At 27.6% G+C, this 17,319-nt stretch overlaps 1 protein-coding gene across 1 annotated transcript in view; it reads right to left on the bottom strand.

The window, feature by feature from the left end:
• Positions 1–17,319, bottom strand: part of LOC100199901 (endoplasmic reticulum transmembrane helix translocase) — a 94,983-nt gene that overhangs the window by 35,578 nt on the left and 42,086 nt on the right. Inside the window, exons 10-13 of the mRNA XM_065791223.1 lie at positions 14,111–14,237; positions 10,808–10,945; positions 9,851–9,971; positions 5,109–5,263 (exon numbers count right to left, since the gene is read on the bottom strand). Coding sequence (XP_065647295.1) covers positions 5,109–5,263; positions 9,851–9,971; positions 10,808–10,945; positions 14,111–14,237 — 541 coding nt within the window. The remainder of the gene's footprint in view (positions 1–5,108; positions 5,264–9,850; positions 9,972–10,807; positions 10,946–14,110; positions 14,238–17,319) is intronic.

Below are 17,319 nucleotides of genomic sequence, written 5' to 3'. Positions count from 1 at the left end.
AGCCCCCCTACCCCATATGTGAGGGCAATTAGTTTGCAAAATATTTTTTATACTATTCTAAACTAATTTCAAATTTAACAATTAGTTTGAAATTTCATGAAATAATCTTTTAGCGTTCAAAAATTATAGCGAGATAAATATTGTAATCCCCCTCAAATTGAGGGGGATTCAAACTTTTAATGGACATAATTTTTAAACGCTAAGAGATTATTGCATATAATTTAAAATTGATTGATGAATATGTCTTTAGTTAACAATAGAAAAAAAATCATGTTTTGGTAATTTGTTACCTTCACATTTGAGGTCAGGGGAGGGGTGTTTTTTGGAGGCATTTTTTTTTATCGGGCTATAATAGTAATAAAAAGTGCTGTAACGACTATTGTAGCGGAGCATAAAATTTAAAATTTATACTTTAACAGCCGTTAACAAATGTTTATCTAGTCTACCTTTAAAAGAATTTACTGTCATTGCAGAAACCGCTTTTTCAGGTAAAGCATTCCAATGAGGTATCACTCTGTTCGTAAAAAAATTGTGTCTAATGGTTGTTTTTGCAAATTCTCTTTCAAATTTCATTGAATGACCTCTTAGACTTTGGGAAGAAGCTTTATAAAGCTCTTTATACCACAATATCTTATCAATACCAGTTGTTATTTTGAAAAACTCAATAAGATCATCTCTTGTACGTCTTGTTTCCAGAGTTGTGAGACACAACTTTGTCAATTTTTCAGTATAACTTAGATGTTTTAGTTTAGGTGCTACCTTTGTTGCTCGTCTTTGAATTTTTCTAGGTCATTGATATCGTTTTTATTACCTGGACTCCACACTGGAACTGCGAATTCCAGGTGTGGTCTAACCAGCGATGTGCATAACTGCCTTACCTATTCAGTGTTAAGATAAGTAAAACTTTTTCTTATTAAACATAAGATTCTTTGTGCTTTACTTGTAGCTGCTTGAACCTAATGATTCCATTTCATATTGGATGAAACTATTACACCTAAGCCTAATTATTTTGTTGTCATTTTTAAAATAAAACTTTGATTGTCGTGTTTCATAGTGTAATTATAGTTAATATTTTTTCTTCCAATGTGCATAACACTGCATTTGCTTATGTTAAAATCCAATAACCATACATTTGACCATTCAGTTAACAAATCAATGTCATTTTGCATATTAATTAGATCATTATGTTCTTTTATAAAAGATATGATTTAAGTATCATCAGCGTATAGTTTTGTAATTGAAGAGATACATTGGGGAAGATCATTGATATGTAACAGAAAGAGAAGAGGCCCCAATACAGAACCCTGTGGCTCACCGCTATAAATCTCTCACCAATCTGGTACAGCTTCACTCATTACCACTCCTTGTTTTCTGTTTTTAAAAAAAAAATCAATTCAATTTAAAATATTGCCTTTTATTCCATAGTTAGAAATTTTATATATAAGTCGATGGTGGGGCACCTTATCGAACGCCTTTGCAAAATCTAAGAATAATATATCAACTGGATAATCATCTTCAATTTCAGTTGTAATAATATCGAAAGTTTCTAAAAGGTTTGTTAGGCATCCTTTATTTTGTACAAATCCATGTTGTTGAGGTTTTAACAGATTGTTTTCTGTTATATAAATTATCAGCTTTTTTCTAATTATTTTCTCTATTATCTTACATTGTATCGATATTAAAGAGATAGGTCTGTAGTTGAGCGGATCTTCCTTGTCTCCTTTTTTAAAAAGTGATGTAATGTTTGCAGATTTCCATAATTCTGGCATCTCTTCTGAATGAATCGATTTCTTGAGTATTAATGACAAAGGTTTGGATAATCCTTCTGCACAATGCTTTAGCACATAGGCACTGATGCTATCACAACCAAGTGACTTGTTTTCATTAAGTTTTAATAAGTAATTATGTACAATATCTTCTTTTAGTTCTTGGTCCCAGTCACATTCAAATAAATGCATTGTTTTATTGATGAAATGTGCTAGATCCTTGATTTTCTTTGACAAATACTGATTGGAAACTACAATTTAGTAGATTAGCAATGACTTTTTTTATCAGTTATTATTTTATTGTCACTAGTTTTAAGTTCCTGTAGTTTTGTATGTGTTTGATTTTTTTGTGCATAGAAGAGTTTTGGGTTATGTTTTACATCTTTTGCTAAGTTTATTTCATGATCAAGAGTAGATTTTTTTAATTTGCTTTTTAATCATTTTATTAACTAGTTTGTATTCATTATTTAGGTTTGTATTTTTGAAGTTTGTAGCACGCACTCTGCACCATAGATTACGTTTTTTTCTAATTAGATTCTTGATTTTTATGTTGATGCATGGATTTTGGATAGAACTAGTGGGTTTGAAGTGGTGAGGAATATATTGTTTGCAAGCTTTTTTATAAATTTTTCAAAAGTATTCATAACATTGGTTTGTATTTATTTTATCAAATATTTCATCCCAATTCACTTTATAAAACATGATATTCATTTCTTGGTATTTTCCTTTTCGAAAAATAAATTTCTTATTGTTGAACTTTTTCTCACATGAATTGAGTATGTTAGTTTTCCATTTTAAGAAGTAATGTCTTTTAGTAATTTGACCATCGCAATTTTATTACATAGTAATTTAATCATCGCAATTTTTTGCAAAGCCTCTTTAATTGACGTAAGTATAAATAAATAAATGTTTGGAGTTCCATGTTTGGAAGTTATCTCTCAACAAAAAAAACGCTGGTTCAGCCCTTGCAGCAAGGGAGGGTCTGAGAGCTAAAAAATAATTAAAAAGCTAATTGAAATTTAGACTTTGTTATAGTTAAGATAAATCAATAACCTTTACACAATAGGGCATAGTTACTAAGTTCTGCACAATATTTTATTGATGTTATAAACAAATATCTTATTACTTTGAAAAATATATAGCTTATCCCCAAGAGGTGTGCGTGGGGTGGGGTGGGAGGTCGGGCTTACTACCTTGATTCTCACCCTCAACGCGCTCTTGATTGAATTCAAACTCAAATAATAAAAGTAAGAAAGTAAAATGCCTTATGCTTTATTTTTCTTATTTAAAACTAGTATTAAGATGCATGTATGTATGTAAGAATACGAAATGATCATTGTAAACTTATTTACATTTATTATAAACTTAAAATTGCTAAATTTGTTTATTTTGGAAAAACGCTTACAGAAGGATTTTCCAAAAAAACGTATTGGTTTGGGATAGATACTAGTGTATTAAACTGTTTTTATTTATTTGAAATTTATTTTTTGAAAAAAAAGTATAAACAATTGTAAAATGTAAAAAAATATTTTAATTTCTTCTGTTTTCATTTTTCCATTAGTCAATTTCTTTTACCCAAAAAAACCCATTCCGCGGAGCACTCCTGCTTTTTTATGATGAAGTTTAGATTTTATAAAAGGAGTTTGATTAAAGGAAAAAAAAAGGAATTAAACCTAAACAATAAATTAGAAATAACGAACCTTTTCTATTCGTCCATTATCAAAAAATAAGTGAGTTCGGTAATGCAACCTGGATAGTTTCGGTATTGCAACAACTACTGTTTAAAACCCTAATTCCCCGCAAAAAAAATAATGTCAAAAGCAAAGTAAATGTTTTTTGGACATTCGACATAATATATATTACATCCATCAAGAAAAATAACTTTAAAAAAGTTTTATGTAACGTTTTTTTTCAAAATCAAAGTAGGAGATTGCACATTAATATATTATAGAAAGTTTACTTAAACTCAGAAACTTAAAATCGCCATGATGATATGAAAAACCTCAAAGTTTAGGTAAGTGGATTTTTTTCATTTATAGCTTGATTTAAAGGGAATGAATAAAAAAGACATATCCGAATCATTTTTTGATGATCCCCATGCCTAAATCCTCTTTTTTAGATTTTTCGGTAATGCAACGCCTTTTTCGTTATGGGTCTTACCTGTAAGGTTTTTTTCTCAAAATTTTTTTTCGTAACTAACATATCTTAAAAATTTATATCTTTCTGATAAAAATAAAAAAAAAAAAAGAGTTTTAAATCGCAAGCGATGCGGGTAAATTCTAAAATCCTGTGTGCCGATGACAGCGTTACAATAGCGAACACAGAACCACATACTGATGATGATGATGATGATGATGATGATGATGATGATGATGATGATGATGATGATGATGATGATGATGATGATGATGATGATGATGCAGTCAGGTCTAATAAAAGAGGTCTAATAGAAAGGCCCAATCATTATTTTATATAACTTAAACATCAAATAAAAAAATCAAATAAAAAGCCAGGTCATTTATGACTATAAATATTACTAAGATCTAGAATCACTTTCTACCCATACTCACATTCAAGTAGGAACTTTATGCCAAACTTTTCCAAGGTGAGTTGCCAATACAATGGCTTACTCGCCCCATAAATCCATTGCTAAAGAGTCTCACTTGCCATATACTTCTATCTTATTAAATCTCTTATTTTTCCTTGTATGCAATATTGCTGTCTTATCTGAGCTTGGTCTTCTATAATCCCTTTTCTCATTTAGACAGAATGTAAACATTGTTGGGCTCTGTTAACCAAATTAATACTAAAGTTTACAACCTTATTTTTTTAAATTCCTTTTCAAATAAAAGAATTTTGTCAGATAAGTTAGGAGTATAAAATGAAATGTAAAAATGAAATGGACATAACACATTAGAAAGGGAAATATACACACCATTTTGTAACTGACCATAACCCAATATTATACATTGCAAATAACTAACCATTCACTAAATGTTATGAATAAAACAAAAATATTTAATGAAATTGCTAATGAAGGTAATCTTTAGTTTTTTTAGTTCAGCAGTTTACTTTAATTTACTTCAAACACAAATTCCTTAATACATATTAAAAACCCATATGTAAATTCTACAAATTATATATAAAATTTATATTAAATATTCAAAACTTATTTTTACTATACAGAAAACCAACTAATATGTAATATATAGAAATCAAGAGATTCAAAATAAAAATAAAAAATAAAAGATTTGGCATGCCATTTCTAAATTGCTAAAATATTTTGAACATCAGTTTTTGAGAGGCTTGGCATGTCATGACTAAGTTGCTGAAATCACAAACCTTTTGAGAGAGTCCAATTTATTGCATTAAGAGCAGCTTTTTCCATCGGGTCACCAACTAATGTTTCATCAACATATGTAAGTGAATGACAGCATGCAAGGACATGTACTGTACTAGTTGGAATATCACTAACTGGCACGATTTTTTGATCACCACTAAAATTAAACAAATTTAAATCATTTTTTATTAGTAAATAATAAACAATAATTACATATAAAGTAATTAAATTACAGTCATTAGGGTTAATTAATTAGGATTAGGAAATTAAAAATTCAATTCAGAAACTATGTACTTCTACTATGTATTAATGTTAATTAAGGATTATTAATACTGAAGCAGGGATAAGCAGGAACTAACATTATTAATACTGAAACAGGGATAATCAGGAGCTAACATTATTAATACTGAAACATACAATCATCAAATAATAGGTTAGCATAACAGCAAGTAGTATTTTTATGTATTTAATTATTTATTAAATAATTATATAATTATATATTATATAATTATATATTATATAATTATAATTATATATTATATAATTATATATTATATATTATATAATTATATATTATATAATTATAATTATATATTATTTAATTATTAGATTTATTAAATAATATTTATATTTATTAAGTAATCTATTACAACAACAACAACAAAAATTAGTTGTTTTTTTTTTTTTTTTCATTATCTTTATTGTTTTCTAAAAAACGTCTACATTTACAGCTGACAGAAAAGTCTTTCTCTTACTAAGATTAATTAAACTTAAGAACTTAAAATTAATTAAAATTAGGAAAACTTAATTCCATAGGAAAGTGGTTTACAACTAATAGTTTTTAGATTTTTTTGATATTTTTGTTACATTTGATGCAAGTAATCTGCGGTGCTTGAACTACACAGAGCAATGAAAGCCCACACAGAAATATAAAACATTTCTTTTGAAAAAGCTTTTTATATAAAGGAGAATAAGTAATAAAAACAAAGAAAAAGAAAAAGAAACAAACAAACAAATTCAGAATAAACACAGATTTATTTTACTAAGAAAAAACTTATACACAAATCATAGTCAAATTTATTGTTAAATTATACCTAAAACAAAATCGGACACACAAGCAACCATAAATCTTTATTAAATACAAAAGGTTAACTTACTTTAAAACAAATATATGTATGCATAGATATATCAATATTTAAAATGAATAAACATAAAATGATAGGAAGTATAAGATAAAGAAAAAATATTATTGCTTTTGTATAATCATAATTTATTTAGTGGTGGTAATAAACTTCTCCTCAGAATGCGTTTATTATTACCAGCATTTCGAAGAGGCTCAGCACCAATAACAAGTTTATCCCTTCAGATATACATCATTATCATTTATGCTTTGCCCAGCAATTTAGGCCTACTCCATACTGCAGTAAAAAAGGACTTCACTAACAACCAAAACCCTAACTTCACCCAAATTCATAAAGCACTAATATTTTTGAAGAAATAATATAGATAGTGAGAGATGTAAATTCAATACCAAGTAATATAACAAATTTAAAATAAAATTATATATATATACATATATATATATATATATATATATATATATATATATATATATATATATATATATATATATATATATATATATATACATACATATTTATATAAGGACATCTAAACATTTAAAATGTATGTCAAAAGCAGTCAATTATAGCAGTTCAATTTTTAGTTGGCAACGCAAAAAGATTATTCTTGTTGAGAATAATTTTTTTGCGTTTCTGAAAATTGTTTTTGCAAAAATAATACACAAGCAATCAAAACTAAATTTTCATTTACTTGTGTGATTCAACAGAAATAAAAATTTCAAAATGAAATTATAAAATGAAATCTTTTGCAGTAGTTTCAAATTTGTTCAATAAAATAAAATAATCTGTTGCTGCCAATGTAGTTTGCAAGCTGTTATCAGAAAATGTGATTGAAGTTTGTGTTTTTAGTGACAATACAAGATGACAGTTTAAAATTGAGTGTGGAGCCAACCATGAAGGACATAATGCTAATAGAGGAGAGAAGAGGTCAAGATAAAAAGGACAAAAAAGGACAAGGGGTAGGGGGGGGGTCATCAGAAAAAGATATAATATTATAGATTTTTTTATTTTAGTTTTAATAACATAGAAAACTATGTAAACATGTGTTTTTATGAATTCACTGTAAGGGAACATAATGTTTTTATTTATTGTAATTAAAAAAAAAATTCATTTTAATATTTGTTTAAATTTTATTTTTGTATACATATATATAAATATATATGCATATATTGAATATATTACAACTAATTATATATGAGTATGTGACCGAATTGGTTGCCCTACTATTAAAGTAGAACAATCTGAGCTATTGCGCCTCATCATTCAACTTGCTGAACAGAGTTCTGCTGCCCACGATATGAGGCAATCTGAAGTATATAAGGTAAAAGTACAACAGCTAATAAAAAATTCTATTGGACTATATTAGACCTAAATTTAACTTTTTAGCCTCTAAACTTATTAAATTTTTAATTACTTTATAAAGCCTCAAATCATTGGATGAATTTGGTGCTGAGCTCGAAAAGCAAGGCTCCCATCTTAGCAGAAGTGACTTTATGTACACGGTTTCAGAAGTACTTAATATACTCAGTTAATGCCAAAACGGAGCAAATTGTTTGAAGGAAAGAGACACGCCCAAACGGTTTCAATCAAGTTGATGCGAGCCCATAACAGTTCTTCATTCATAGGAAAGTCTGACGCAGTTTCCTATTTTGGTCCCACTTATATAGCTATTCGATCTGGAAAGCATTCATCATCGACAGTGTATGCTCACGGATCGGACTTTGGACAACTTTTGACTCTGCCAGAATTCGATTCCTTTAAAAAAATGCCCTTTGACCAAGTTGGTCAAGCCAGTGGTTGTCTTCAGTGTTAATTTAGCGGGATTGATTTTCCCTCATGATCATTATGGAACTCATCTAGATTATCAAGGAATTCAAATTCATTTTTAATATCAACTCTTTATCAAAATACAATATATATAGCAAGACTTAAGGAATTAATTATCTGCATTGCAACTTATATTTAAGGTAGGGCATTGGATCTTCTTTTGGAGAAACAGAATTTTGATTTCGCTGGAAAGATCTGTGCCTCAACCTTTTCAGGTCTGATTATTGATCAGTTTCCAACGGCGGTTGAGTAAATCAATCCAGACGACAAGACAGAGCTTGTCATTTTTTATCAAAGGATTAATAATGGTTTGCCTCTTATGTGCACACCAGCCAATATTTTACAGAATTGTGAAATGTGAGGATCCTGCATGTTCTTCTTTAAAAAAGAGCACTTATTTCTATGTAATTTCCAGTCAATTTCTGCCTCCACTTATTCCAATCTGCCAGTCAAAAGATGGCTTAAAAGCTGTAGCTGTTTCACACGCCAAGCACCTCCAATATTCAGAGCACTGTTCCTTGATCATTGAAATCATTCAAACTTCCTCCTTACAATCTATTTTGTTCCTCTGTGCAATCAGGTTTATCTCAGTGATGAAGGCAGGGAGGGGGTCAAAAATTATCTGAAAAATGGTGATGTCCTCTATGGACAGCCCCTATGCAATAACATACTTTTTGAAATTTGAAGGAGATGCACAAAATTAGAATGAAAAGATATTATTTTGCTGCAATACCCAAAAAAGTAGCTGTAGACAGAGTCACAGTAAAGCATGTTTCTAAAAAAAACGTTATCATTTCATGTTATCAGAAAATTGTACCATTTCAACAGCCCAAAATTTGGCAACAGCTATAAAACAATTTAAAACTTACTGTCATTTTTTTGATAAATTTTTTTTAAAGAAACAAAAATAACTTAAGACTTGTCAAAATTATTTTCACATGTTAAATATAAATATTATGAGTGAGCAGCCTCAGTTTTAAATTTTAATTAAACAATATAACCAAAAAACAGTTATAGAAAAGTCTAAATTTATTTAATTTTTCATTAAACAAGGTAATATCAAGGTAGTATTATTATTTTTTCATTAACAATAAACAAAATCTCTATCTATAAGCTAATTATAAACACAGTTAAGTCACATGTAAGTATAAGTTTTAATGTGGTTACTCAATTTGTTCATAAACAGCTATCTGATATCTAAAGGCCAAATTTTTAGAAACCCACTATCATTTTTAAAAACAAGTTAAAAGGTTTTGGTTTAGATTATAAAACTTGATTAAAACTTTGTGCTCATACTATATGCACAAAAAAGAAGAAAAGAAAAATATATTTTGTCTAACTATGAAGTCAGTAAGCAGAGATTTATAAAAGTTTGACTGGATAGAAACCCATGTAAATAAAAGGATATCAGATATCAACTTTTTGGTTAAAAGCAGTTACTAATAATTTTTCAGTTAAAGAATAAAACCATTAATTTCTATACAAACAAAAAAAAATCTTTGAAAAAGTTAAAAATATATCAAATAAAATTTTTAAACATTTATCAAATTATTGTCAAATGTTGTCATAAATCATTAATTTATTACAACATTTTATTGCTGTAAACTAAACTGTTAATAAATCAAGATAATTTGTTTTAAAAAATAATTTTAAAATGTCAGTTTTTAATAAATGTTTATAACATCATGTTAAGAATAAAAAATGTTTATAACAACATGTTAAGCAAATTTCAGGTTTTAAGGTAACTTTTTAAATTAAAAACAAAAATTCCATACTTTACACCGGCAACGCCTTCTATAACAAGATCATCACTTGTCAACGTTCCAGTTTTATCAAAACAAACAACGTCAACTTTACCAGCAAATGGAATACGAAAAGGCTCTGTACAAAAAACTCCTAAAACAAAATAATTTAAAAAAAAAGAAAATAAAAAAACAATAGAAAAAAAAAATTATTAACATAATTCAAAAATAATCTCAACTAAACATAATTTAAATGAAACATGAATGAAATTAAAAAAGCCAGAGAAAAATAAAACAAATGTGATTATAAGTTCCACCTAACAGAACATGAAATTAAAATATGTGATTTTAAAAGCATTTACTACTACATGTTTTTTTTTTTTAAAGATTTTTTAAAATGCTTTTGTTCTTGGTAATTCATTTAAAAAATTTTTATAAACTCTTTTAACTTTAAAGAAAATTTGACTTTAGAAGAAGTAACATTATTATACTATTAACTTTTATTATAAGTTACTTATTCTTTATAAGTTTCTATTATACATTTTCTTTATAAATTCTATTATAAGTTTCTTCTTATTCTAAGGTACTTTTTATTACAATGATACTCAAGCAAGAGAACAACTTTTTTTTTCAAAAAACTTTGATATGAAGTATTTATAAATTTTCTTTTCTAAATTTAAATATTTAAAAATAATAAACTTAAATGATTTCTAAATTTATTATTTTTAAACCCCCAAATGAACCTTTTTGTGGCTGACATATTCATAAATTTATATTTTAAATAAAAGTTCATTTTTTTTCATATTTAAACTACACCTTCATTAAATAAACTTCCTGGAAAATTGTTTCAACTTTAAGTGTAATTAATTTGAAAACTGCAATATTTTTCCAAATCAATCAAACTGTACTTTTTTCTTTTAGAAAAATAGATTTCATTTATGTATTATTTGAGCTAATGATACACAAATCTACCATTAACATGTAAACTACCTAGTTTTGTGAGAGCAATTAAAGATGAGTTCACAGCTAGCGACAATTCAATGGGAAGTTCTGGTGGTACAACAGATGTTAAAATCAAAGTGCATTCAAGAAATAATTTGTAGCGGTTACGTCGAGGATCTGCTGTACCTGTGATAAAAAAATTTTTATATTATATACTTATTTATGTCATAATGGATTATTAAATAAAGTAACAAAATAAAATAAAGTAACTTTTTACAATATATATATATATATATATATATATATATATATATATATATATATATATATATATATACATACTATATATATAAATATATATACATATATATATATATATATATATATATATATATATGTATGTATGTATGTATGTATGTATATATATATATTTATATATATATATATATTTACATATACATATATATATATATATATATATATATATATATATATATATATATATATATATATATATATATATATATATATATATATATATATATATATATATATATATATTATGGTTATGACTCTTTGATGACCCCATGTTCCTGGGTCATAAATTGATGAATATTTGTTCAAAAGTAATGAAAAAAGCATTACTTCATTTCTCTTGTTAAAAAAGGTCAATCATTAAACCAAAAATTCAAATTTACCATATATGCTTATGCATAAAAAATCAAACAATTTTGTGATTTTTTAATTTTGTTATTTTTTAATTTTAATTTTTTTAATTGGAGAGTTATTAGGTAGTTTTTAAGCATTCAACAGTTATATCAGTAGTTGTTGTTACATCACAGCACTCTAATTTACAAATAAGTATAAAATTACAAACTTGAATAACAATTCTACAAGTACAAAAAGCTACTGTATATATTGAAAAAATGTTGTGTAGTATTCAGCTTAATTAAAGCATAATATACAACTCTTATGCTTTTTTAGACAAAACAAATCTAAGCTGGAGGTTCTATTTTTTTAAAGGAAGTTAAAAGGATTTTAATGACACTCGATTGCTTGTTCTACACACTGATTTATTATGAGAATTTTCAGTCTTGATGGTTCCAGATACCAAAACAATTTCACTGAGTTAAATGCTTTTTCATGACCATGCAAGCTGCGAGGTAGCTTCCAAGAATCATCTGCATTGTATATTTGATCAGTACACCAATGGGGTGTCAATCTAATTCTACTAATATCAAGATGAATCTACTAATGTCGAGTAGTGAGTCCCTTCTCTCTAGTAGAAAAATAAATGCAAAAAGTGCTAGTGTTGCTCAGGAATTCTATCTTGCATTATTTAATTCAGGTATTTTTCTAAAACTTCACTTAAGGAAATACCCCAGATTCGTTAAAAAAGAGGAAACCTGAGTTAGATAAAATAGAAATTTTATATCACACCACCCTGCTGTTTTAGTTTCTTTACCATTTTCCTACAGGTTCTTTATCCATTACAAGGCAAAGAACTCGATCAAGAGCATAATGTTGACAACCATGTATTTTGGTACATCCAGTTTCATTTCAGTAAAATATCTTTATAACTTTATACATCTTTTTAATTGACCGACAACCCCATTCCTTTATTCAGTGTTTACATTCAGTGTTCGCTACAATCATCTTTATACTCCATAAATTGTATTTATCAAGAATAGATGTTATACTTTTAACAATAGTATCTGTTTTTCTTTCTGGTAAATCTAGTACTTGCAACTTAACTTCTCTTTGCTTATTCTTTAACATTACCCTTTCTAAATGTAGCATTTTCTTCATTTCTTCTTTAAATTTTTTTCTTTAATAGTTGATTTAAGCATACCAGACTGTGAAGGTGTCTGAATGTCAATCTTATCTTGAAATAACTGCCAACAAATGGTTGCTGCTTTGCTGGTGAATAACTTTAAAGACATTACTAATTTGGTTGCAGTTTTGGCTTTACTGTAGTAGTTCTGGCTGGTACTTGTGAACTGTTCTTCTGAAGCTTCAGACTCATGATATTCTGCCTCAGACTCGAATTCAGAAGTTGACATTGTTGCTGTTGCCATTACTATTGTTGAAATAGGCTTCAAGGACTTTTTCTTCCATTTGGTTGGATAGATAGTTTTGAACTAGCAGCCTTCCCAGTAGTATACCTGACCTGTCTTCTGTTCCAATTTGAAGACGATACAATCTTTTGTCCTCACTGCAGGACCATTCGCCATCTTTTTTTGTGATGTCGAAAATATCATTTAATGGATTGTATTTTCTTTGTTTTACACATTTATAGTACGCCTTCAGCACTTGATCAAGTTTCTCCTGTACGACTTGAATTGATAAATTTCGAAAATTTAATGTTTTTTTGCCATAAACTTGTTTCTTCTTTCTCAATTTGCTTTATGCGTTCTCACCTCATTTTGATGGAATTTCCCAAAAACAGATAACGACTAACAATTTGGACATTGATCCTGCTGTGATTTTCCAGTGATTGTTCTTCTAGTGGAACAGTTCATACAAAATTCTTCATCCAGATCATCTTGTTTCTTTCAGCTTATATGGTCTAAATCTTGCTAATTTCCATAAACTTCTAGAAAACTACAGAAAATTCTAGAAAATTTCAGAGATTTCTAAAAACATCCAGAAAATTCTAAAAAGTTCTATAAGATTCAAGAAAATTCTAGGCTTCTTAAATCTACTGCCTGCCAATACTACTTAAACATTTTTTAAAAATTTCATGTTGTAGGTGACCTGTTTTTGAAAATTAATCAGAACAAACCTATTTTCATTACTTTTGAGCAAAAGTTCATTGATTTATAACACAGGAAACTATTTTAAAAAAAGTTAAAAAGTCATAACCTTAATATATATATATATATATATATATATATATATATATATATATATATATATATATATATATATATATATATATATATATATATATATATATATATATAAGTATATGTATATGTATATGTATGTATGTATGTATGTATGTATGTATATATATATAAGTATATGTATATGTATATGTATGTATGTATGTATGTATGTATGTATGTATGTATGTATGTATGTATGTATGTATGTATGTATGTATATATATATATATATATAAGTATATGTATATGTATATGTATATGTATATGTATATGTATATGTATATATATATGTATGTATGTATGTATGTATGTATGTATGTATGTATGTATGTATGTATGTATGTATGTATGTATGTATGTATGTATGTATGTATGTATGTATGTATGTATGTATGTATGTATGTATATATATATATATATATATATATATAATGAATATAAAATTTTAAAGGTTGCAGACCTTTGATCCAAACATAACTAGCTGCAGCTATTGCAAATATTAAGAGGAAACCAATAAACAGGAGCGTTTCTAGGTTATTTGCTGTAACTCTTTTAACACCATATAATATAGTCTTCAACAACTTTCCCTAAACATTTACATTTTATCTCTTAAAAAGATCAACTGAAAGTACTTAAAATAATAAAATTAATTAACAAAAACTGTAACTAAAATATTTAAGACAAATATAAAAATGCTATATGATATAATAATACTACTAATATGTATAATAATAATACTGGGTTATTACATACCAAATCATCTAAAGGCTCCCAGTGTACCACCTCAGATTTACTTTAAACTTTGACCACACACAGATCTTATGAAAAAAATACAATCCAGAAAATTCAAGCTTGATTGACCAATTTGTTCAAAAGTTATGATAGAATTAAAAATGATCAAAATCCGAAAAATTTGTGTATCAGGAGCTTATGTCAAAAATTGAAAAAAACTTTTTTTCGATTTTTGACAAACCATAACTTTTTAAATAAAGATGGTGATCACCTGAAATTTTATAGGGTAATAGTTTTTCACCCAAATAATCCATTATTGCAGTTGTTTTTGACAGATTTTTTACAGTTTTTGAGTTATTGTACCTTAAAGTTGCTAAATATTGCAACATTATAAATATTTTTTTGAACTTTAATGTGTTACAGTTTAATACTCACTTACAGAAAGTGGATTTTTTTGTTACCTTTGTGTACTTAGGGTCACCACTTGTTAGAATAATCAAAATTATGCATTAAAAATTAATTTAGCACATGCAGCAGCCTATTGAAAAATCTTTTTTTTTTTTTAAATTATGATAAATTACATTGACTTTGCTGGCATAGAAAATACCGTAAACAGTTAAAATAATTGATGAAACTTTTTAATGTTGAGGTCCTATACATAGACAATCACCAAAAAAAATATAATGACATATACTCTATCTTATGACATGATTGTAGCCTTTTGAGAGTGATAATATTTTCAAAAGGGGAATGTTATTAGACTATGAGCTAGCCTTAGGTCATAGTCTAATAGTTAGTCATAGGGATGACAGTAGTATATTTTTTATTTATCTGTGAATGAATATATTCAGTTTTCTTTTTAATGACATAATGTCTTAATTTGTACTAATAATAATGACATAATCAGTGTCATAATCAGTGTCTGATATTTGTTAGTTTCTTTGAGATATAACATGTTTATGTCTTTTTTAAACTTTTTAGATTAGTATTAAAAAAAAGAAAATAGTATAAAATGACAGAGAAATGTTGTGGGGAAAGTTTTAGATGAAGATTGGGACAAAATGTATTATTGTAGAATGATTGGAAGAATAAAACTAAAAGATATTGTGAACAGTTGTTGAATTTTTAATTCAAAGAATTGGACACTCTTTTGAACTAAATGAGGAGATATGTTTTCACCACGAAAAAGCCAATATTTCTAGATATGAAGTGCTTCAAAAATACTGCTGTGATCCGTTTAAAGTCCACAAAAAAAAAATTATTAAGGGATTGTGTAAAGTCAATATTTTAACAGCAAGTCAACTTAAGATCAAACCTGGTCAAAAATTTTGCACTAACTGTTTGAATGAATTCAAAGTTGAACAAATTACAGGAAAATTTAGTCAAGAAGATGAAGACAAAGATGTTGATGATGAGGAGTTTAGTTCTTCAGACCTAAATAGTGTGCTTCTTTACTGGAAATATCTCCTCTAGTGAAAAATTAGTATATGGAAAGCAAAAAGTTAAAAAACTGGAAACAAGTATGACAAACCTAATAGCATCAGCATTGGTATAGACCCAAAAGAAATAATATCTGAGAAAAAGAAAAAGTGCATTAACTGTAATGATTTAGACAAACTTTTAGACGCAATAAAGGAAAAAAGGAAAAATCAGTTTAAATGAAGAAAAAGTTCAGTTACTAACATTAACTCCTGATAGTTGGTAAATTAAAAAAACTTGCAATGCATTTTCAGTTTCAGATCATCTTGTTAAGAAAGCTCGAAAGCTGAAAAATGAAAAGGGAATACTTGCTAAACCTGAGGCTAAAAAAGGACATCCTTTGGAGGATATTGTTAAGCAGAGAGTCATTGAAATATATGAATCTGACGATTACACTAGAAAAAGTCCAGGAAAAAAAGACTTAACATTAGTTCGTTTAAAAGAACTTCATCTGGAATTTATAAAGTTATACCCTGAACACAAAGTTGGATTCAGCAAGTTCTGTGAACTAAGGCCAAAGTGGTGCCTCACTGTTGATAGTAGTGGAAGCCACTCAGTTTGTGTATGTTCTTACCATCAAAATGCTAAGTTGATGTGCTCTGCTCTTCCTAACAGCCATTTAATATATTACAAAGATTTAATGAAAGTATGTGTTTGTAATATAGATAGTCGAAACTGCATGTTTCATCTATGTTCCAACTGCCCTGGTAAAATAAATTTGAAGACTTAGTTGTTTGAAAAGAATGATTTTGATTTTGATGATCAGATCACATATAAACAATGGGTGTCAACTGACCGAACTGCACTTGCTACAGTCCAAACAAGCATTAGTGAATTTATTGAAACTTTAAGTGAAACTTTGTATGACCTTTGTCACAATCACTTTATCAAAGAAGCAGTCTTCCTACTTATCAGAGGCAAAACAAACATTAGACCAATATACCTGCATTATTCTGATGGATTTTGCAGAAAACTATATTTTTCTTGTACAAGATGCTATACAAGGGTTTTACTGGCAACCCAATCAAGCTACCTTACACCCATTTGCTGTTTATTACAAAGATGAAAAAGATCACCTTAAATGTGAATGCTATTGTTTAATTTCTGACCATCTTTGTCATGACCAATCAGCAGTCCATTGTTTTCTCACAAAGTTGCTCCCTATGGTCAAAATCAAACTACCCACAGTGAATAAAGTTAAATACTTCAGTGATGGTGCTGTGTCACAGTATAAAAACTACAAATGTCTAATAAACTTAATTTATCACATTGTAGATCACCAAATAAATGCTGAGTATCACTTATTACATCACGTGGCAAAAGTCCATGTGATAGAATAGGAAGTACTATAAAAATAGAAGCAGCAAAAGCTAGTCTACGAGCAGCAATTACAAATCAGATTCTCACACCACAAGATCTGTTTACATGGGCTCAAAAAAACATCAAAGGTGTTAACAT

This window comes from Hydra vulgaris, chromosome 02 (genome assembly GCF_038396675.1).
Source record: "Hydra vulgaris chromosome 02, alternate assembly HydraT2T_AEP".
NCBI classification, from domain to species: domain Eukaryota; kingdom Metazoa; phylum Cnidaria; class Hydrozoa; order Anthoathecata; family Hydridae; genus Hydra; species Hydra vulgaris.
The sequence above is the reverse complement of the archived record's forward strand: the minus strand, read 5'-3'. Positions and strand labels throughout refer to the sequence as shown.